The 24,713-nt window shown below is 40.3% G+C and overlaps 1 protein-coding gene across 2 annotated transcripts; it reads left to right on the forward strand.

Moving 5' to 3' along the window:
• The first annotated feature begins 2 nt into the window (after positions 1 to 2).
• On the forward strand, positions 3 to 24,347 carry mbc (myoblast city). Of its 2 annotated transcripts, XM_064693970.1 has the most exons (17): positions 3 to 590; positions 10,227 to 10,338; positions 14,117 to 14,273; positions 14,332 to 14,601; positions 14,670 to 15,969; positions 16,051 to 16,339; positions 16,407 to 16,757; positions 16,826 to 17,000; positions 19,403 to 19,516; positions 20,138 to 20,981; positions 21,053 to 22,378; positions 22,450 to 22,681; positions 22,745 to 22,831; positions 23,057 to 23,138; positions 23,197 to 23,373; positions 23,436 to 23,580; positions 23,645 to 24,347. In XM_064693970.1, the coding sequence occupies exons 1-17, from the start codon at positions 545 to 547 to the stop codon at positions 23,965 to 23,967; spliced, it is 6,030 nt and encodes a 2,009-aa protein (XP_064550040.1). In that variant the 5' UTR covers positions 3 to 544; the 3' UTR covers positions 23,968 to 24,347. The 2 variants fall into 2 exon arrangements, with proteins under 2 accessions (XP_064550040.1, XP_064550041.1); XM_064693971.1 differs by lacking the exon at positions 19,403 to 19,516.
• Positions 24,348 to 24,713: the final 366 nt, after the last annotated feature.

The raw sequence follows: 24,713 nt of genomic DNA on the forward strand, positions 1-24,713 counted from the left end.
ACAGTAGAAGCCGAGCAACAGTTGAAATGAGTGCTCCGCGCGGGGTTCATTCCGGTTAATTAATTAATTGTGAACGAAACAGCGAAGTGGAAATATGCCCGCTCGAGTGTATGTGTGTGCGCGCGCGGGAGCGTAAGCAAAGATAATGTGCGGCCAACTCCCAAAATGAGAACAATTGACATCAACGCAGCGACAAAAAGAGTGCAAATAACATAAAACTTAAGAAAAATAAAAAAAATAGCAATGGAATTGTGCAATAAATGAATATAAATATAATATGCCAGTTGAGGCAACAAGAAAATGGCAATGTTGTCAGCTCTGTGAACACCAAAATCAAATTCAACTACGTGTTGCTTAAATACAAAAGCGGGCTTTTATTGTTGTTATCTTATATATTTCGCATCGCGGTTTCTTCAATATTTTGCAAACGAAAGAAAGTGTATACAAAACTTATATACGTATTTGTGTGTGTGTGTGTGTGAGTGCTTGTTAGTGTGGTAAAAGTTAACAATATCAACAACAACAACATCGACAACTATTCAAAATGACTGTGTGGAGCGATTGCAATGCTAAGCAGTCATTTGGCATTGGTGAGTCTGATTTTGGCAAAAAAAATAAAATTAAAAAATCGAACAGCAAAAACATACTCAGATACTTTTAATGTGTCGAAAGAATGTTTAGAACACGCAACATGTACATTATTTCTCAAACATGTTATAGCCGCAACAAAATTGTTTAAACAAAATGTTTAATTTACTGCTACCCTTTCCTAGAACAACAACAAACAATACTTTCTGTGTGGGTGCGCTGCGTGGTACTCATTTCCAAAAAAAAAAAAAATAACAAATCTGTAGCAAGGCAGCGAACAGCAACAACAACTTGCGCTCTCAACGCTCTCTTCTTACCTTGTGCTCAAGTGCGAGTGCTTCGCTGACTTTGGTTCATGGTTTCTGGTTCCCCTGCTGCGCTGCTACGGTAGTTTGTTGTTATTGTTGCACCTCTCCCTTGCATTCGCCGGCCATGTGGTCGCTGTGTCAACATGCAGACACAGACTTTCCTCTTGTTCTTCCTCTGCGAGCACATTAATTTCGTTTTTCTTTCAATCTCATCCTATTTCGTTCCAGCCTCCGCATCTACGCGTCACTTTTCAACACAGGCATATATTTTCAGGTCTGCCTGACTGCTGAGCACTCGTAAAGCTGTAACCTGTTTTCTATCGCCTGGTTGCACTCACTTACACTTAAATGCACACAAACACACACACACTCACGCTTACTTTTGTGTGCATGTGAGAAAACAAACATCCATTTTCCATGCACAACAAATTCTAGTCTATTCATTGGCAATGACCATGAAATGGCAATAGTAATATCTTTGAAATGCTCTCATCGACCTGTGTGTACGTGTGAATTTGTTTTATTATTGTCGGCTCTTTTGTTTGTTGACCTTTTCGGTGTTCAATAGATAGGTAGAGTGCACATACATACATACATATGTATATATTGTATATGCATGTTTGTGTATCTATGTATTTACACATCACTTTCGCAATCGAATTAACTGTTCATTCACTACACTCATAATATTTGCTTGCGCTTATTATATAGTGTGTCTGCCCTGGCCCCGCTCAGTGCTCAACACTGTCGATATAATTTTAGCATCAGTATGCGCCCAGTAGGGTACACTGATGGGCGTGGCTGCAATAAACGTAATCAAATTATGCTTCCTTTCTGTACGTAAAAATATGAAAGAGATATAATGTTAGATTACAATCGGCATTGAGCTTAGTTTCATTTGTCGCTATTGTAATGAGAAACTCACATATATGTACACATATGCATGCAGATACATAGATATGTATATTTATGTATATTCATAGTTTGTCAAATGTACGTTGTTGCCATATTAAAACACGTTTTAAGGTTTGACTAAGTTATCCTTGCGGCATTTGCTAACCGTTAAAATGTGCCCATAACGCACACAACAAACACAAAACATTTGCTTATCAACAATAGTTTGTTGTTGTCTTATCGCAAGTTTGTATTTTATTTTTATTTTAACGCCTGCGTCTTATAGTTAAGGCACTTAGCAAATACGTGTGTCTGCATTTGTGTGTGTGTAATGCTGAACACTAACAGCAAGCAGAACAACAACAATGCAACGCATTTCGAAATGCGATAAAAATGCGATTCGCTGTCCCACATTTGAGCAAATAATAGAAAAATTTCTTAAGCTTTTGTTTGTATTTATTTATTTATTTTTTTCATTTGTCATTAGATGCTTGAAAAAGGCTCAATTTGAATGCAAAACAGAAAGCGCACGCTACCCCACCTAACAGCCCCCCACCCTCCACCGATCAATGTGTGAGCACATGTACAGGCAGACATTCACATGCTCGCACCCGCACTCCATTGTACGCTCTCTGCTCTCTCTTACTCTCTTTAGCCGCCTGTCTATTTGTGATGATTTGTGACATGCAGCAGTCGCCGTCAGGCATTTACTCTGCTACTCCAATGTTCATTGGCATTAGTTGAGCGTCTGCTGCACCTGCGACACTGGCTTACCCCGTGCTCTTTCTGTCCCTCTTGCTTACACACTTTTTTTACTCCTTTTGCTATTTACACTTGACTCGGCCCTTTATACGATATTTTCTTTAGTAAAAGAGAGAGCGAATGAGAGTAGGCAACCATGCATTCTACTTCTAAATTTGAATAGCAACAACAACAACAACAACGACAACAAGAGCAAAGCAAACGTAAAACTTAATGAGGCTCTGCATTGAAAAGTAAGACGTGATGAGAGGGATCGGGTTGAGCTGAAGAGCTGAGTCGAATTGATGAGTTGCTCTGGCTATGGCTTTGGGGTTTGGTTTTTCTATTTAATTAAAATTTTCTTGTTCGTTAATTTTTGTGGCGCATGAAATGCCTTTTCATTTGCATAATTGAAAGTGCTTTCCATTTTGATCCAGCGGCAAATTTTCTAGCATGACAAAGCAACTCCAATGCAGCTCACCCCAACTCATAAGTATGTACATACATACATATGCCTGCTATTCATGTATATGTAAATATAAGAGTTTCTCAATCAAGCTCTGTTGCCAGATTTAGCACTTGTTCAAATAAAATTCCATTTCCCCCTCCCTAACTGTTTGTTTGCGGGCTTGAAACTATCAACAGCAGCATTACCTCCTCCCCTACCCTGCCCGCAATCACATTCATGAACACATCCCCCGACAATTGTGCAAACTACTCAAAGCGACATCCACTTACATTTTGATATCTACTTCCACTTCCCTTTCCACTCTCCCAACGCACTCGAAAGCCAATCTGCGCTTTCCATTTTGCAATCCATTGAAATTGATATTTAATCGTAGCCAATGCCATCACATCTACCCCTGACATGAGATTTTATTGCTCTATAAATCGCCAATATCAAGAGATTGTCGCATCATTTGTTGTAAATTGGCATTTTCCAATCGTGGAAAGCTGGAATTGCCTATATTTAAGCATAAATTGTGTAGAGCGCAATTTCTGTTCTCTGTGGAGAATCGAATCTACGTAGAAAGTAATTGGGTTTCACTTGGCATCGACTGAGTCATTCGGCATGCCGCATAAATGCCTCGTTCAAGGCAGTTGAAATTGGTTTCACTTTATTGAACTTCTAATGTTACGATCATGTACTCAAAGTCCACGAACCCTGGGTTAACAGTATTCCATGACTCAGTATGTACGCATATGCATATCCTATTAAACCATTATACATATATAATTCAAACAAACTACTTTTCAGTTGAAAAAAGTGGAGACCAATATATTTGTGTATTCAAATTTGTCATATCTTTCCAGTATATAGACTAATACTAATAGAGTGAGAAGTACAATATTCTTTTTATTTTTCCATACTTTGAACTGGACTACCGGAATGCGCTATAAAAGTGCGTTCCTGGGAAGTTGGTACTGGCAATAAAACTGGTATCCTTCCTGCCTATAAGTATTGTATCTTTTATTTTGACCTTAATGGGTCAAGTTTGTGTTTACATTTCCACATTGTCGCTCTGCATCGTTGTTTTTATGGCTCGTTCCATAATAATAACGACTATCAACATTTTTCGTTTGTACCGCGTCTAATTTTTTGAGTAATTTTTGTGAGTTTTACGAGCGCGGCGCCATTAACTGTAACTGTCAACTGCACATAAAATCTTATCTTCAAATACGGTTTGTTCTTTTTCTTTATTTATTTTGTTGTGTCTTACCGTATAACTGTCAGAATATTTTGTTTGTTTAATAACTTTTGCAAAATGAGAAGAAAAAAAGTATAAATACAATGGAATTTCTGTTTCGACATGCCCATAAAAAGCGTTACGCTAAACTCTGAGAGCTCCCTGAAATATACTTTTGTGGTGTATATAACATACATACACATGTTCATATGTACATATATGTATGTACATATGTTTGTATAGGAGAAGCTTCTGTTATTAGCCAGACGAGCTGAGACTTAACCGTTTGAGATCCATTATAATTGACCCTCAAAACTCAGCTCGCGTATATGTATATACATATGTTCGTATATACACACAAACATAAACATAGCTTAGTTACCAGCTAAGAGAACCGAGCGCCAAGATCAAATGAGCTTAGAAAACAGGCTGACTTAATGCGTCAAAACAACAAAAACTAAAACAGAATAGAATTAGAGATGAGCAGCAGTCACTGGAACAGAAGAGATTTAGTGATGAGCAAAAGTCACTAGAATAGAAGAGATTTAGTGATGAGCAGTAGTCACTGGAACAGAAGTGATTTAGTGATGAGCAGCCGTCGCTGAAACAGAAGAGAATTAGTGATGAGTAGCAGTCACGCTGACTGATAAATGTACTCAACGATCTTTCAACGATTTCTTTAGATTTCAATTGTTATTCGACCGCAAAATCCGCAACATGCGAATATTACAGTAAATGATTTTATTCCACGAAATACCTTATTTATTATTGAACTTTTGCGGTTACAATTCCTAAATAACTATTATGCAATATGTGAAAAATATAATTGGTTGATTGCGAGCAATATATGAAGTGCTCATACCAATTCACGAATCCCAGGCGCACGGAAGTTTAGTGTGAATTCAGCGCATATTTGTTATATGTATCAGGCGCAGCCAGCATAGCTATATTTAAAAAAAATTCAGGCAACCCCTTTATGATGTACATATACCGAAAGTATAGGTTTAATTAAGTAATTAAAAATAATTTAACGTTTCCATTGGATTGATAATGTTTCCTTACAATTTAAACATTAATTGTCGCTAATGCGCTGCCAACTTGTAGTTATTTATATGGTTGCCGTCTCTTTTCATCATTTTTGGAAGCTTTCGCCAAAAAATATGTACATATACAAACCGGTATTATCCGGCCTTGTCTGGTCCAAGCTTTTTGCTTCTATTTTTAGATAGAATATTCCCACTTATTTTTCACAAGTGGAAAATTAAAATCTATTCTAATATTGAACTCTATGTCTTAAGTCGGCATCTTAAAACTTCTGCCAATAAATTCGTAACTCGCATTTTGCGAAACCGCGATTTTTTCACACTTACTGGTGGAATTACAAAAACCCCGTTTTAGCGTGCACCTTCATCGCATAAGCTCAAATAGCTCTTAGGGTTTGGCTTGTGAATTGAACACCAATCAGTCAGTCAGGACAAACAGTTTAAATATATATATATAGAGAAGATAAAAATATGCGTATGATATAACTGTAACTGATAACAATTTGCGAAAAATGGCTGAAAAGAGAACAAAGTCGGTGGCTAAGCTTGCCTTCTTGTGCACTACATTAAATAATTTTGTAATGACTCATCCGTCTTTAAGATTATCTTATGAGATAGAATAGGTCAGAGGAACTTCTCTTAATCTAACGGATGAGCTAGCTTAACAAATATATCAATATACTATGCAATATGAACTGGTTCACAAATGATTCTTTTGGGATTATGCTCAATACTATCGACATTTGATTAAAAACTTTAATTCAGTTTTCAAAATGAGCTATGACGACTTAGAATCAGTATCACGGTATCACTCGGGACTTACGTGTGCTCCCAAAGCAGCTTATGTATACTTCTGAGTATGTAAAACGCCAAGCCGCGTGCTATTTAAACCTGAAATATCCAAATGAGCCGCTGCCGTCCAGTCACGATTGTTTTTATGTACTCAACTTGTTTGTGTGTGTGCGTGTGTGTGTGTGCTTTGTATGCTTGTGTGTCGGCGGGAAGATGACGAAGCGTCGTAGTTTTTACTTGTTGGCAATTTGTTGTTATTGTTATTATTATGATGTTGATTGTTGTGTTTCATTTTCTAGGCAACATTGGCAGCAGCAGCAGCAGCTCCGAGCTCTGTTTGCACATTTGCACGGCTACCTTTTGGTAGACACACACCGCACGTGCTGCCCCGCCCTGTTTTAGGGGGAGGGAGGGAAGTGGAGCTGAGCACATTCAGCTGCATCCGCAGCCAACAAAGTCGTCTCCTTCACAATTGCGCTCTTTGTTGCACAATTTGTCCACTGCCCGGCTGGCTGGTCGTAAAGTGTGTGGAAGGGAACTCCTCGTCGTGGTCGTGCTCGTGCTCGTGCTCGTCGTCTACCTGGCTTTTACCTGGCTGTCATGCTGGGCTGTAGCCTTTCTTCTCACACCATTCAGCCGTGACTTGGCCTGTTGCCGCATTTATTTATAACTCACCGGTTGCATTTCATTATTCACGATTGTTTCCGTTAGCCCAACGATTTTCAGATAGTTATAGGTTGGGTCTGGCTAGAGTTAACAATCGCTCCTGCCTCCTGCCTTATCGCGTGCATCGGAAGGGAAATGAGTTCAATTTAATGACCCTTTCATAGCCGATGTCGCCGAGCAAGGTGTGTGCCCCGCCCGATGACTGATTGACTGGTTGACCGTCGGCAGCGACGTCGACGTCGTCGTCATCATCATCATGATGATGAATCATTTGCCGTTTCCCAGAAATTGAGTTCTGTATGCATTGACGTTTAATAATCTTGCATAAGAATATTTTAAGTTTAACTTATGTATAATCGCTTAGTGTATTGAAATTTAATACAAGTAAGTAAGTAAGCAGAAAGAGAGAGAGAGAGAGAGAGGGAGAGGGAGAGTTCAAAGTTCTCGACGAGCAGATACATTTGATTGCACCATAAATACCCATTAAAAAATAAAAAAGGCAGAGAAATAAAAAAAAGAACAGATAATGATATTATAAAAACACAATGATATCAAAATCTACTCAAGTTTTAAAGGGAGAAAATGGAAAATTCAAATTAAATAAATTAAATAACATAAAATTAAGCGAGATTTGGACTGTGTTGTAATTTTTATGAATTTAAAAGCAGAGCATCCTAAACTTATATATAGTTAACCTACTGACAGTTTTAACTACCCGTTTTAACAGCAGGTCAAAGCTTGACAGCTCAATTTAGTTGAGAGCTGGCTACAGGGTATCCCTCGGTCAGTTACTCCCGTATTAGTTTCTTTTAACCGGCACTAAACATCCAATTTCCTCATTTGAAGCGTTGCTGTTAAAAAATGCGCATTAATTCGCATTCGCAGTCGCGCATTTTGCGCTTAGACTAAATTTTGCTCGCCAAGCTCGACTGGTTTTTGCAATTGACCCACTCCGTGTCCAACTTTCCATGCAATTGGGCAGATAATGAATAACTCTATTACTCTCCAACAAATGCGAGTGAATACAGAAGAGAGCGAATTAAAATCAAGAGTGCTCTCGGTTGTGACCGACGCAAAGATACCCTGTATATACGGATACATCGATATTAACATGACGGGATGCTATAGAAATATGTTATACGATAATATTTATTACAACTTTCAAATCCTAGCTCCCATAGTCGTTCGTACAGACAAACATGGCTAAATCGATCAGGATCGTAGTTATGATAAAAAATATATACATATACACTTTGTGGGATCAGAGATGTATCTCTATATATAAAACAGTTTGTCCTGACTGACTGACTGATTGATTGACTGATTGACTGGTGAGCCGAAATTTTCACTGTAGTTACCATATGTGCTGAAGGTGCACGTTAAGACGGGGTTTCGGAAAATTCCACCCGCATGTGTGGAAAAATCGCGAAAAAGTTTGTATGAAACTTATTAATTTAATATCCAATCGGCCTCAAACTAATTTTCAAAGATCTTTTTGAGAATTTATTTGATAAGTTTTTGGCTGGCAAATGCGGGTCAAAGCTTTAATGAACAAAAGTTTATTCTTTAGCTTCAAGACATGGCCGAAAATAGTTAATTGCAACACTTGTTTCTTTATTCGATGCACTTAAAACATATTTTTTAAAGTAAGTGGAGCTCATTTTCCACGGGCACTTAGTGGAAACGTAATATCTATTTGTAGCACAAAACGTACAATAAACGTTTATAAAAAAAAAGTGTTGCATACGTTTGTACAAAACCATAATTCCCTTTTACATTCATTTTCAATGGGTATAAAGAGATACCTTTGCAAATTGCTGCCACTCATTTCTGTTGTTTTTTTTGTTGTTGTTGTTTTTTCGTTTATGTGCTGTGGAGGTCGTTCTTGCTGGTTATGCTCGTTCATCACAGCCACAGAGACCGCGCGTCGGTCATTGGACCGGGACGGTGGCGACGACGGCGACGACGACGACGCCGTCACCAGCAGCACCACCAGCACCACGGGCACCACCATCGCCACCACCCGGGGCGTGTTACGCGAAGGCGGCAACGTTTTTATACCCTTGCAGCGGGTATTACAATTTTGTCGTGAAATGTGTAACGCATAGAAGGAGACATCTCCGACCCTATAAAGTATATATATTCTTGATCAGTATCGACAGCCGAGTCGATATAGCCATATCCGTCTGTCTGTTTCTATGCGAACTAGTCTCTCAGTTTTATACCTATCTTAATGAAACTTTGCAGAAGTACATCTTTCTATTGCACGCAGTACATACAGATCGGACCACTATATCATATAGCTGCCATAGGAACGATCGGCCTAAATTGAGGTTCTTCTATAAAAATCTTTTTTGTTTTTCAAAATATCTTGACCAAACTCGGCATTTTTTAGTTTTACTATGCTCCTCATATATTTGTCCTAATAATATCGGACTACTATATCATAAAGCTGCCATAGGAACGATCGGTCGAAAATTAAGTTGTTCTATGGAAAACTTTTTTGTTTTTCAATATATCTTGACCAAACTCGCCATTTATAGGTTTCACTATGTTCCCTAACTTTATGCAAAATCTTATTTACATCGGACTACTATTTCATATAGCTGCCATAGGAACGATCGGTCGAATATGAGGTTCTTGTAGGAAAAATTGTTTGTTTATCAAGATATCTTCGACATTAACAATTTTCCCAGTGTTTCTTAGATACGAGCAAAGCATTATGAGTATTATGAAAAGGTTGGGTCTGCAAGGGTATTAAATCTTCGACGTGCCGAAGATAGTCCTTCTTTCTCGCTGTTGTTGTTTTTTGTTGCGCTGCCTAATTATATCTACATACATATAAAAATGCATATGCATACATATACATAGTATTTATATGTACACATACATATGTTTTTATGCTTGTGTGCAGCTTGCGTTATCGGGCGAGGAAGTGATGACGATGTCGCCAGCGACTTGGTTGACCGTCTGCCAGTTATATGACTGTGACAGCGGCTTTGTCTCGATCCTCATCTGCTGCTGCTGCCCCCGCCCCGCCCCACAAACGCTCCGCTGATTGCGTATGTTGCATTGCATTTCTTCATTCCACTGTGCATTCATCGAAAATGCGTCATTTAACTAGAAGTTAATCAGCTTTATGCTGTATAGGAAGCATGCATGCAGTTAGATAAATCTCACGTAAAACGGGGCATTGTTATCAGCTCGTAGACCCCATCCGCCGGGGAAAGCGACAACCCTAGTTTCCGATTCCCCATATACATATATATATATAGTTTTGCTAACTAAGTAATTGATAACCCTCGCCCCAAATTGCGCTGTCGAGAGAATCACCTAGCGCTAGATCGGGGCTTTGGCTGAGCTTTAATCTGACTGAGCTTTAATTTGCCCGCACATAGCTCAGTTTAGCTTAGCTACTGAGCCGCGCAACAGGTGATTCCACTAAAAAAAAACGAACATCTATTTAAATTTTTTATTAAATAATTTTACTCTTTTTTCGTTTACAGCCAAATGCAACTTTGATCAGGATACGAAGCCACATCGCTTGAATTTGGATGTGGGCGACGCTGTCATAATTCTCAAGGAGACCACACACTGGTTTTACGGCTACAAACAGAAGTACGTATTACGGATTATGTAAATCCAACGTAATCTCTCCTCTAATCCAACATTTGCATCTGCACTTTCACTTTATTTACATTGACACGTGCCCGTCGAATGCATTGTGAGCTCTGCTCGCAACGGCATAGATAAAATTAAATGAAATTAGATAAAATTAGATACATGTACATCGGTAATTGAGGAAGCAATTTGTAAAGTTATTGTTCTGTTAGACATCTTGATAGGGTCTGTACATACTGTGGCAAGAGTCTAGTTTAATAGTGTCCATGTCAATTACAAGTTCCTTATCTAAAGTTTGATGTTTATTTGAAATTCTAAAACACTTAAGATTGCTTCTGAAACGATAAGAACTTGCAGTTTTATTTATTTTTATCAGTAATATAATTATTAAATTTTAGATTATTTTCTTTTGCACTCAAATGAAGTATTTGAATTATTTGAAACGTTTCTATTTGTGTGCTTCTTCTTTCTTATAAGTAACAAGGTAAAAAATACAAATAATGAAATAATTAAAAAAAAAGCTTGTAGTTTGACAGGACTAAAATTTCAGATCGAGCTGTTACAGAGTTAATTGAGATAATTGATACATATAACATCTGAGCTAAATACAATTTCGAGTATTATATATATATATAGGATCTTGGAGGATTCACCCAGGCTCATCTATTCTTTCTGCGTTGTTATAAAAATGTATGCTATTTTTTGTCCAATGCAATAGACGGTAAAAAAGTCTTGCCTTTTGGCCAATATTGTTTTCCCTCTATATTTGTTCACACTCTGAGTAAATTTTATTACCAAAAGACTCTGGCTTGATTAATGTCTTCTTTGAACCTAGTTTCGAGCCTCATTTAAAGCATGCCCAAGATCCATTGGGATGCATTAAGAACTTAAAGTATAAAATTTACTTGACGCATTACGAATTATCTCTTAATATATTATATATACATTTAATTAAGTTGCTTTTTCCTTTTTTCCTTTTAATCCAAATATATTTAGTGAAAAGCCCCTTTTTTCTTTTTCGCCCTTGATATTGATGGAAATATGGCTGAAAATCGAAATAGGAAATTTACTTACCCAATTATGACTAGTATAATATAAAAAGAAAATATTATGGAGAATCCATTATTTAGAGAATTAGTTGAGTCACCAAAATTGCACCTACTATTATAATTTTAGTATATACGATGCTATAGATTTATATATAATATTTAAAATAACTCTTAGAATGAGAGTTTGCAAAAAATAACTGCTTTTTTACAGAATATTTAAACACCAAGTGTTTTAAGTCTTGAGCTTGTTTTTATACAATTATAAATTGATTTAATGTTTAGGAAATAGTTTTTTTTTTTAAATAATTGTAAATATATATGTGTGGGTGTACATATAGAAAAGGGCGAGGGTTGTGAAAAGTCTGTTATGGTTTCCGTCGTCTCTCTCCCTCTCCCCTCTCTTTCTCTCTCGCTCTCTTTGCTGCATCTGCCCTCCCTCCTACAACTCGGTTTGTTTTCAAGCAATAACAACAATAACAAAAGCCACATTTCTGGAACGAAGAGAACGGAAACGGTTCCAGAACTGTTCACATGCATAAATCAGGTAACCAGCTGGTGGCCAAGATGTTGCCCGTTTGGCGTATTGTTTACTTAATCAATCTGTCGGAATCTGTGCCAAGTTGCCCAATACAAAACAAAACGCACACACAAGCTGCACTCTTGTCCAGGCTAAACAGATGCGGCCATGTGGCAAAAAACTTCCATAGGAATTTCAAAGGGCAGAGATAAAGTTGACCCTTTTGCTCTGCTGGGTTTTCACATGTCGCTTTTCAGTATCTGCTTTTATTTTATTTTTTCTTTATTTGGTGAAAGAGGTTTTTGTTATTTATCTATGGACACTCACTTGAGGCAGCTCTGCTGTGCCTTATCGTGGACAGAGGGCAAAAGAAAACAACAACAACAACAAGAAGAAGAGAGATACGGTAGCTACAAAGAACGAGAACCACATCACGATTGGCCGGCTGACCTTTTCCATATTTTTCTGCTGACCCATAACCCAGACACGCAGCCAGACACGACATTCAGTATAGAATTCAATGTTGAAAGTACAGTGAAGCAACTGAAAGTGCATTTTCATAATTTATAAAATCAATTTGAGTTGACACAATTTTCAATTATCAATTGGAAAACTCATTTGACTTTAGCTTGCATTTGTTTATGGCGGTTCGTTAGCGCAGGTCTTCACTGTAGGCTTAAGTATTTATTACTGTTGAGAGCGATAAAAAATAAATGTTGTTGCGAGTGTGTGGCATTTAAAAAGAAATTCAATGCGTCGTGTTGATAACCTCTCTGGTCCGAAATTCGTATTTGTTGTTGTTTGGCGGGGCGATTGTTTATTTATAGTAAAATATCAATTTTAATTGTGCATTTTCTCACGATTTTCAAACGATAAGCAATTCGAAAATCCAAGAATTCTCATGCCCAATCGATTGGTGCCCCAAACCGAAGGTCACACCATGTCCGGTACCTGTCCGAAATTCCATGGAATCATTTGTCACAGTTTCCAAAAAAAAAACAAAGCCTGAAGAGTCGGTTAACTGCGGTTAAATATGTATGCTGCGAGGCCTACTGATTGATGGCTCCGCCAGTTCTGCTGTTCTGCTGTTGCCTCGGGCAATTAAGGCCCAGCCACCCCGCATGTCAAATGCTGAATTGAGCCAAATTGAAGCATTCCATTTCATTTGCGAGTGTCACACTTTGCGCGCACTTCCTCTGCCCCGAGGGCATCCCGAACAATGTCCACTCGAGGGTTGGATTTGGGCTTGGGTTGGGTAATTCATCAGAATGAATTGTGTCATGCTGCACTCATAAACATATCGTACATGTATATATATATATATATGTATACATTCAGATAAATGCAAAAGCATGCGAGGGCAACTCCTAAAATAGCTGAATTGGATAATTGGTATACATACGAATGCTTGAAAATTATATTTTTTGGATTTGAACTTGAACTCAACAATCACAATGCCAGGTTTTGAAATGCATATGCTTATAAAATGAACATGGCAAATAATAAAAACAAATTATTGGGCTCATTATGAATTACTTTAATGATAAAAAGTTTTTATTTTCCTTTTTATTAGCTAATTTATTGAGACTATTCTTGAGCATATTAACCGAGCTTTACAATAATGGGCTTAACGTACTTAACATTACTTATTAAGTTTTAGAATTATTCAATTTAGCCTTTCTTTATCTCATTACCCGATTTGGGAGTTCGATTGGGTGGATTCTTCTGCAAAGCCTTTTTGCCAATATATTGGGGTGAACTACAATAAAAACAACTTATTATAGATATATATTATATATATTAAGCCGGATGCACTATTAAATTTGTAATTATAACAAGCACTTAGCATATATTTATTTTATTAATTTATTATTTATTCATTTATATATTTATTTAATTTAATTTATAAATCCTATACAGAATCGTCTATCTGATATTTCCTGCAATAATATTGTTAAATTTCACATTGCAAAACTCCTCAATTTTCATATTTTAATAAAATAAAAATATCTTCAAGTGGTTTCTCAACCAATCTTAACTACAACTTTAGCAGTCGCCCCAATTTTGTTTTTCACATGATTTTTATATATATATTTTTTATAAGCACACATAATTGTCAAAGTATGTCCCTTTGTTGGTTTAGCGACCATATGCAGGCCACATTTTAATGCTGTTGTCTTTCTTTTTGTTGGTTCTGTTTCCGCTGCAGGGAGAAGCAAACACGTGGCATCTTCCCCAAGAGCTATGTGCATCTGTGCGAGTACATCATTGTCAATGGCGAATACTGCATACAGCGCACCGATATCGTTGAGGAGATCACCAAAGTGCTGCTGGAGTGGGGTGGCATAGCCAAGAGTTACTTTTTGGTAAGCATTAACGCGACTTTAATTACCAGTTGAACTAACTTTTGCTTCTCGCCTGCAGAGCACAAATCCCGACTTTCAGAAGATACGACGAAAAATGAATGAGCTGAATAATAATAGAGCTGCCTTGATCTCCGGCAATCTGCCGCTGGACGAGATGCGCAAGGTGAAGCTGCAGGCGACGGCACAGATTGATACCGGCAACAAGCTGCTGGGTCTGGACATGGTCGTGCGCGACGAGAGCGGCGACATACTGGACACCAATGCCATCTGCACCACGGAGCTGTACGAGAACCACGTGCACGCGGTGCATCGCATAGAAAAGGCAAATGTGAGTCAACAGATTGTTATTTAATTAATTGTGCGTCCCTAAGTCTCTCTCCATTCGTTCCTCTGTAGCGCCTGTCCAGCGAGCGCGAGACGACGCGCGGCCTCAACAAATACTCGCACAACATACTGCTGCACGTGAATGCGTTCGTGTGCAAGTTCCAGGAGGATTCGGATCTGCTGTTCACGCTCTTCAATGGCGACACACACAAACCGATCAGCGAGAACTATGTGGTGAAGTGGTCGCGCACCGGCATTGCGCGGGACATCGATCAGTTCGATAATAATCGCGTACTGTTCACCGATCTCAGCCGCAACGATCTGAGCATCTCGAAAATGTATCTGGTGTGCTATGCCATACGCATCGGTTCCATGGAGGTAAAGGACTCGACCGACTCGAAGCGCACCAGCATGAACATTGCGAACAGCGTCCTCACGGCGGCCAGCCGGAAGCATTCGCAGTTGTCGGTCAACTCGAATGGGTCCTCGGGCAGCACCAGCGAGTACATGATGCGTCGGCCTTTTGGTGTTGCCTGCAAGGATTTAACGCCCATCATCAGCAAACCGGAAGACTTTCGGGGCAATCTCGACCTGCCGTTCATCATGTGCGAGAAGGACACGCTGGATGGCACGCTACGCAAGCTGATCGAAAAGGACGTTGGCAAAATCGAATCCAAAATGGCCGTTACCTTCGAGGTTCTGCGCGGCGACATTAAACAGATCAAGGAGGACTTTCCACGCCTCGTGCACACCAATGTGCCGGTCGCACGCAAAATGGGCTTCCCGGAGGTCATACTGCCGGGTGACGTGCGCAACGATCTCTATTTGACCGTTTGCAGCGGCGAATTTGCGCGCATTGCCAAAACATCCGAGAAGAACGTCGAGGTGACCATCTGCGTTGCCAACGAGCACGGCCACCTGGTGCCGGGCGTTATGAGCATTGGCGCCGGCCATCCGCCCATCGATGAGTACAAGTCGGTGGTGTACTACCACGACGACAAGCCCAAGTGGCAGGAGACCTTCAAGATACACGTGCCCATCGAAGAGTTCAAGCAATGCCATTTGCGTTTCACGCTCAAGCACCGCAGCAGCAACGAGCAAAAGGATCGCTCCGAGAAACCATTTGGCCTTTCGTATGTGCGTCTTATGCAGGCCAATGGCACCACAATACTACAGGGTCAGCATGTGCTGGCTGTCTACAAGATTGATCACAAGAAGTACGACAAAACGCTGGCCAATAGCTACATGGAGCTGCCAGCGACCACAGCTGAGCTGCTGGGCACCAAACCATCGATAACTGGCCTAAGTCTCCTGCCCAAGGATCAGCTGACCATCGATGTCAATCTTTGCAGCACAAAGCTAACGCAGAGCGGTAAGACTGACCTTATATGACGTATCCTCATGATAAGTCAAATGTTAAATATCACACTTAAATGTAACCTCATTATTCCAGTAAGCCTCTTGGGATTGTTGCATTGGTCGGCGCACAAGGAGACGTTGGAGCAATCGTTGAATGCTTTGTCCACAGTGCCCGGCGAGGAGGTAGTCAAGTTTCTGCAGGACATATTGGATGCGTTGTTTAACATACTCGTGGAGAACGATAATCCCGAGAAGTACGATCAATTGGTCTTCATGAGCATCATTCATCTGATTGAAACGGTCTCGGATCTGAAATATCAACACTTTTTATCCGTTCTGGATGTGTACATCAATGAGAGTTTCTCCGCCACGTTGGCCTACACGTAAGTGCCTAGCATCATGCTGTGTGTGTCGCCTGTAACTACAATTTGTATTTCGTATTCAATATAGAAAATTGATGGACGTGCTGCAACGCAATATAAGCGATGCCATCACGCCGAGCGAGAAGTCTGCCGATGGCATTGAGCACGAGGAGAGCGCCGCAGTGCGTCGCCTCTATAAGACGACTCGCTATCTGCACTATGTGATGAAATTTGTCATCAGATCGCGCGTTCTATATGCGGCGATGAACTGTAATAATGACTATGTGGACTTTGCCGCGCGTCTGCAGGAGCTGCTCAAAATGTTCATCGATATGATCGGTTGCCCCAGCAACCTGCTGAAGTCGGAGGGAGCGCTGCTCAAGAATCTGCATATTATAGCCACCGATTTGATGGAGGTTTTCGATCAAGTGCATCTCAGGTGCGTTATAAATCCTAAAGAAATTCTATGGGAATGCAGAAATATATATGTTTTTTCCTATACTGTAGCATTTCCATTGTGGAGATCTTGGAAAAGTTTCCGCCACGTCGTCTTACCCAGTCGAAAATGGGCTGCATCAAGGACTTTGTGGAAACGAAGCTGTTCAGCTCGCCCAAATGCCGCGCCATATTGTTGCCCGTGTTTTGCAAGCACATCAAAGATCATCTCGAGAGCAAGGAGGAGGTATGTTCTGTGCCAGCCAGCCAGCTAATGCTCTGCTTGTGCCATTAATTAATAACCATCGGAATTTGCATATTGTTTATAATCTAATGCATCGTTTCAATTTGTGTTCGATAAATGGTCTTGTGTATGCAACAACAAGATGCAAAATTAAAACATAACACGGCACATGTTCAAGTCAAATGATCAAACGTAACTAATTTCAATTAACTGCAAAAAGTCAGCGCGCTATTTTTTGTTCAATTTAACTGATTTTGTAATTTAACAGATCGTTTTACACTAATCACACAACTCTATTGCCATTGCCATATTCCTAAAAAATATATATACAAAAAGCGCTTAGCTAATATATTTTTTTTTATAGCTGCAAAATCAAAGCGCTTGACATTGAATACCATATTGTACATCAGATCATTCAGTTTGTTAATTGGACATGTGAGCTGTCTTAATTTTGCTCAGTTTCAATCTAGATATACATATTTAGCTATATATATGTAGAATATATATACATAGATATATGTGTCTGTAGCCTTTTGAGATGATTTGTTAGTTAGTTTTAAGCATGCTGCATCCATATGTGTTCTTTATACTCTTGCAGAGGGTAATATAACTTGGTCAAGGCTCTTGCCTGGCATATATGATCTATTTCTACCCAGTCGGATGTCCATAAAATATATAAAAGAACATCTTTCGACTGAAAATTGTACAACGAGTCCAAATAATTGATATCAGACTGTTGAATCATAAAGATGTACTTATCTAATGAGTTTTTTAAGGATGTCTCGAACTAACTTATCTATCGGTGAAGTGGTTCGAACCAACGCCTCGCCTGGCTTTTCATATTAAGGCACCTATCCTTTTCAATTATAATTGTCAATACTTTTTCATTTACTAGTTCAGAGTACTGTCAAATAATTGATAAGCATCAGACTCTTGTATTATATATCTCTCCCTAGATGTTCTTATCTAAATTGTTTTTTAAAGATGTCTTGAACAAACTTATCTAACGGGAAAATGGTTTACGGTTCGAACCAATGCCTAGTCTGGCTTTTCATATTTATCCTATCCTTTTCGATTATATTTGACAAAACTATTTCATTTACTAGCTCAAATTACGGATAATATCGTTAATTATTTTCTAATTGTATTAAAAATATATTTTCACTCCGAATGAAATCGTCTTAAACCCATTTAACAGACATGTTTTAAATGTTTTCGCGACATTTATTTTAGTTTGAAAGATTCTATCATATATCATATATATATATATATATGAATGTTATATGTTTCAAAGACCATATGAATAATCATATATGAATGTTATATTATCTGCCTTGGTATCTGCAAGGGTATTTGATCTTCGGCAGCCCGAAGATAATTATTCTTTGTTGTTTTTACGTTGTTTAATTTGGATAATGACTGCAACTGATTGAATATATATTGTTTTGTGTCTGTTAATGTTGATTGTCACGTGTCCTAGGCTTAAGCACCTTGTAAAGTAGTCGCAATCACGCCAAATATGAACTATATGTATATGTACTTTATATGTCTTATCTTAACTGTAAGTGTGTAAGTATTTACACTGTGTACCACATACATACATATACATATGTGTAATTTCACTTAGTTAGCGCTCGAATTGTGTGTTTATAGCGAGAAGATCTCACGATCATCAACGTCGTTTAGTTTTGTTTAGTTAGTATAGGCATTATATACACGCATACTATATGTGCTTATATATTTACCTTAATCATGATCGTGCAAAATATTTGTCGGGCTTAGCTCTCCTCTTCTCATCTGACGTCATTTGTGTCATAGATGCTTCTATGGCAATTAAATATGGCAACTCATCAAAGCACCTCACATACACACCCATCCACCCACCTGTACACCCACCCACCTGTATCTGACCAACACGGTTCTAGTTATCCATACAATATGCATACATACACAATTATATATCTAAAGATTTCAAGCACCGCACCAATACACGCACACACACACACACACACACGCACCGTATATAATGCGAATGTATGTATGTATGCACATCTGGAACGTCCACCTCTTTAATATTTATATACCTCTCTCTCTCTCTCTCTCTCTCTCTCTCTCTCTCTCTCTCTCTGTTCACTTGTCTATATCTTTTTGTCACCCTTTCATCTGTCTGTAATATCTCTGGCTTTATGATCATAATCGTATTATTATTATATATATATGCCTTAAATGCCTTGATATCATTATGATCAACTTAATGTTTTCCAATGTTTCTCCTATGTACCTGCCTCTTTTGTGCCTATCGCAATCACAAATTGGTTCACTCGATATTGGGTGCGTTAATTTTCTCGTTGTTTTTTGTTGTTGTTGTTGTTGGTTCACAATCATAACTTGTGTTATACAAATAGGGTGACTCGAAAACCGATATCTGGCAGCAAGAAAAGAATCTTTCGAAAGCCGCTAAAGTGCTCGGACAGAAAAAATCCCACCTGCACACACGAGAAACGACTGCCAATAAAAAGGTAAAAAAAAAACAATACAGAAACACAATCAAATTGTGCACCAAACTCAGGTCTATGTAACGCACGTCCAAAACTGAGCTTCAGCCGCCTTTTGCGTGTTCCAATCTACTATAAATATATACATTCATTTAAATTGTTATATTAAATTGTTATAATTCTAGTTTAAGTTATGTTTAGCTTTTTTTTTGCCATTTTGCACAGCCGGTGATTGGCGCACTTTACGCTCAATGGCTTTTAATTTGTAAGCTTTTCTCTATGCCAGTGTGCGAGCAATGCGCCGCCAAGCTTTCGCACACGCACACGGCTCACGCAGCGCTGCTGTGCTGCTGCAGCTTGGGAGCTTTGAAAGCTCACTAATACTTGTGCACTGCTCGCGTGTTGGTGTGCGCCACGTTTGTTTATGTCAATGCAGCCCACGCAATTATCAATGTTGTTTACTTAATTTAAACCTTTTTTGTGTTTTTTCCATATTTATGCACTAATTTAAATTTAATCTCTTATGCGAAGTACAGCTAGGTCCACAGCTCTCGTGAGTTCGCGTGTTTTGATTATTTCTAGGATATTTCTGATTTCTCAAACCATGAAGAAATTCCAAACTAATCTGTCAACTTTTGTCGCTAGATCGCCGAGTGCATCAACATAATGAACAACATCCTGAAGCTGCTCTATCGTCCGGACGTCGGATCCACGCACAATGATGTGCGCGACATAATGATTATATTGCTGCGTCCGGTTATGAAGGCGGCGCATTCACTGGATCGGGATACGGGCGTGGTCGGCCAATTCTTTGCCATCATGCTGGGCATATTGCAGCGAATGGATGCACAGCATTACAAGTACTTCGTCAACGATCTGCATCAGCACGGCGAGCTGAAGGACTTTGTCATCGAGATTTTGCTCGTCTTCGAGGAGCTCGTGTCGCCGCATCAGAAGGCGGTATTTCCGCGCGACTGGATGGACATGATCATGCACCAGAACACGGTCATACTCGGCGCTCTGCAGCAGCTGAGCATAGTCATCACGGACTATTTCCTGTGCCCGGTGTTTGACAAACAGATCTGGTCGAATTTCTTTCAGTGCTCGATTGCGTTCCTGGTGCAGTCGCCGCTGCAGCTGAACGACTTTAATGACAATAAACGGCAGATGGTCTTTGCCCGGTATCGGGATATACGCAAGGATACGGCCAAGGAGATACGCAAGATGTGGTTCCAGCTGGGCATGCACAAGCCGAAGTTTGTGCCGCAGCTGGTGGAGCCCATACTGGAGATGAGCATGATACCCGAAACGGAGCTGCGACGCGAAACGATACCCATTTTCTTTGACATGATGCAGTGCGAATATAATAGCTCGCGTCTGGAGGTGGAGAGCTACGGCGACACCAAGCACAACAGCTCCCACCACAAGGGCAACTTTTCCGAGTTCAAGACGGCCATGATCGAGAAGCTGGACATACTGATTGGTGCCGGTAAGTGCTGTGTTTATTTTAGCCCTTCGTTAGCTAGTTATTAATTATATTTTCTCTCTACCCGTCGTCAGGCAAGGGCGATGCCGAGTACAAGGAGCTGTTCAAGAAGATCATGCTGGAGTACTGTTCGGCCCACAACACGCTCAACGTGGACGGCACCAACTTTGTGAACATGGTGACGCGGCTGATGGACAAACTGCTCGAGTATCGTTTCATAATTCAGGACGAGAGCAAGGAGAACCGCATGGCGTGCACATTCTCGCTGCTGCAGTTCTACTCGGAGGTGGATCTCAAAGAGATGTACATACGCTACGTTTACAAGCTGTGCGCCCTGCACATGGAGTTCGAGAACTATACGGAGGCGGCGTTCACCCTCAAGCTGCACACGGAACTGCTGCGCTGGAACGATACGGAATTGTCGCCCCAGCTGCGCAGTTATCGCCACGGCAGCTGCCGCACCCATCGCGAGCTGAAGGAAGCTCTCTACTTTGAGATCATGGACTACTTTGACAAGGGCAAGCAGTGGGAGTGCGCGATCGATATGTGCAAGGTGCTCGCCCAGCAATACGAGGAGGAAATCTATGATTACATCAAGCTGGCGGAGCTGCTGAAGCGCATGGCCCAGTTCTTTGAAAAGATACTCAAGGAGCTGCGCCACACATCCGAGTACTTTCGCGTGTGCTTCTACGGACGCGGCTTTCCACGGCTGCTGCAGAACAGAGTCTACATCTTTCGGGGCAAAGAGTATGAGCGCCACAGCGACTTTTGCTCCCGGATGCTTGTGCAGCATCCACAGGCGGAGCTAATGCAAACGCTGGAGCCGCCTGGCGAGGATATAACGCACAGCGACGGGCAGTACATACAGGTCAACAAGGTGGAGCCCATTATGGACGCTGCCTTCTCCAAGTTCAATGAGAAAATCATCTCAAACGAGATTGTCAAATATTTCACCTCCAATAATGTGCACAAGTTTCAATTCTCGCGCCCCTTCCGCGACAGCACTGGCGGCGGCACCATGGACGATGTCCGAAACCTTTGGCTGGAGCGCACCGAGCTAATTACGCAATTCCCACTGCCCGGCATATTGCGCTGGTTTCCCGTTGTCGATTCGCATACGTTCAAAATTTCACCACTCGAGCGTGCTGTGGAGATTATGAAGGACACCAACAAGGATATCAGACAACTGGTCATACTGCATCAGAGCGATGAGAGTCTGCACATAAATCCGCTCAGCATGAAGCTCAACGGTATTGTGGATCCCGCCGTTATGGGCGGATTTGCTAAATATGAGGAGGCGTTCCTAACCGACGAGTATCTGGAGCAGCATCCCGATGACAAAGACCTTATCGAGGAGCTTAAGGAATTGATTGCCTTGCAAATACCTCTGCTGCAATGTGGTGCGTTTCATTAGCATTTTATTTTGTTGAAGATTTTCATGCAACTAATCATGTTTACCCTGAATCTTTAGCCATTCGACTGCATCGCCAGAAGGCGCCGGATAGCTTGAAGGCGCTGCAGGATCATCTGGAGGGCTGCTTTGCGGACATGCAGCAGCACGTGGAATCGCGCTATGGACGCAAATCGTGCGATTTGAAAATCGAACGCGATTCGGTGATTATGCGACGCACCAACTCTTTCCTGCCCGCGATCTTTGATGCCAGCAACAATCGATTGTCCGAGACCAGCATGGGCTCCTCCGAGTAAGTCCCGAATAGCTTTTGCCACATTTGGTAAATCAATCCTAAGCTCTGCTCCAATTGCAGCAGCGGCCTGTCGAAGTCAACCTTCCTGCCGCGACCGCCAACAAGCTCCATCAAGTCCACGCTGGCCAGCTTAAGCTTCAACACCAGGTAAGCGCTGATTAATCATTCAATTAAAAAACAGCCTCCTCTAACTAAGAAAAAAACCAAAACCCAATTCTTTTAACACTTTTTGTCGCTGCTCGCCGTTTTCAGTTTGAGACTTTAAGTTGTTTTCCTTTAGTTTTGTTTAATTTGTTGCATGTGTTTTATTATTGTTTTTTTTTTTACTTTTGTTTACTTTAAATTTGTTGCTTATTGTCTACGCTCACATAGACCTAGCCTGGGCCACTCACCCAGCACCAAAGGCAACAAGCACAAGGACAAGACGCCCGCCAAACGGCGCTCCATGAAAAAGGTATCTAAGCCCAGTTCTATGACAAATTTTACAGTTAATTAACAACTTGTCTTTTAAGGATCGCGAAACATTGAGCTTGCCGGTGGCCAATTGCCAGTGGTATACGCCGCCGCTGACCACCATAACGTCAACGCCCGAAAAGGAGATCAACACATCTGTCAATTCCTTGGCTAGTGCTTCGAATAGTTCTTTAAGTGGTCCCAAAACGCCCGATCCACGCGTATTAACAGAAGAGGTTAGTCACATACATAACAAACGTCCTCCGTTTAATCTTGAACCCATTTAAATTCCAAACAGCTGACACCCAAACGGCCGCTGCGCTCCGAAAAGGAAAAGGAACGTCGCCTCTCGCGGCCAGCCAGTATTGCCACGCCCACGGCTAGCATTAAGAACTTTGCGGACACACGCTCCCTCTCCGAGAGCAGCAATCGCAACTCAGTTGGTAAGCAGCAAGAGAGAGAGACGTAACTCCTGAAATTGTTAAACATTTTCTTTCAATATGGCAGAAACGACCGATTCGACGTCGGAGGAGGACATACGACCACCGCCTTTGCCCGCCAAGACGCGCGACTCCACCGATTTTAGCAGTTTGTCGCACAGTCTGGACTGGAATCCCAATGGCTATACAATGTTAAATGTGCTGAGTAGCAACACCAGCACCAGCGGCAGCATTAGCACGACTACAATGACAAAGACCAGTATTACAAACTCAACGTACGAGTATTTGGAGGCCACAAATTTCAGCATGCCGGGCATAAACGATGCCAGCAAGCCGCGCCCTCCGACTCCGCCGCCAAAGCCATCGCGGCACAGTAAACACATTCCATGAACGAACGAACGAACAGCAGACGTAACTGCTGCTTCCAGTGCTGCGCCATATATAACAAAATGAAACGTTGTCAACGAGAGCAAGCATCGAGTGCCAAATATTCCTGTTACTACATACATATAGCATATATATATATATAGCACTAATCCCCGAAAGAAACGAGCAACAATCGAGCAAGATCAACAACACACAACATTTGCCTCACATGACCGACTACCAAATAGTGTCTAAACAAGCGATCGCACTAGATTTAAGATTAATGTTTTTAAAGCCTAAATAAGTTTTATGGTATATGTTAAATGTTTAATTATGTTGAAATGATATTATGTTGAACATGTCATCATTTTTTTCTATGTTGATAGTTTACCTATATAAAACATATATATATATATATATATATATATATATATTATATCGAAGCAGTCGCTGTCCGCTTTGAATTTGTTTTCGAACAAATCGCAATACGTAAAATACGCAAACTACTTGTCTTCCGCAAGTTTGTATTTTGATTAAGGATATAAGTATGTTATCTAAACTTTAGTAGTTTAAGTTCTAATCACAATTCAACAACTTTGTACGTATCTTATGCAAACAAGTGCCACAATCTATAGAAAGAAATTATTCAATTATGTCAATTTGAAGCACAAACTCAATCAAGTCAATTACAGTGCATGCAATACAAAACCTTTGAAAACTTTGTAAGCAACTAGCCAAATTTTTTTAAAATGATAAGCTAAAACTATTTT

The sequence above is a fragment of the Drosophila montana genome, unplaced genomic scaffold, assembly GCF_035044405.1.
Source record: "Drosophila montana isolate Dmon_TW-CO22-7 unplaced genomic scaffold, ASM3504440v1 contig_3733_1, whole genome shotgun sequence".
Lineage (NCBI taxonomy): Eukaryota > Metazoa > Arthropoda > Insecta > Diptera > Drosophilidae > Drosophila > Drosophila montana.

Excerpts from the sequence above, each read along its gene's own strand:
- mbc (XM_064693970.1), top strand. The coding sequence starts at position 545 with ATGACTGTGTGGAGCGATTGCAATGCTAAGCAGTCATTTGGCATTG. Across the intron at positions 591-10,226 it reads TAAGCAGTCATTTGGCATTG|CCAAATGCAACTTTGATCAG; the intron begins GTGAGTCTGATT and ends TTTCGTTTACAG. Across the intron at positions 22,379-22,449 it reads AATACCTCTGCTGCAATGTG|CCATTCGACTGCATCGCCAG; the intron begins GTGCGTTTCATT and ends CTGAATCTTTAG.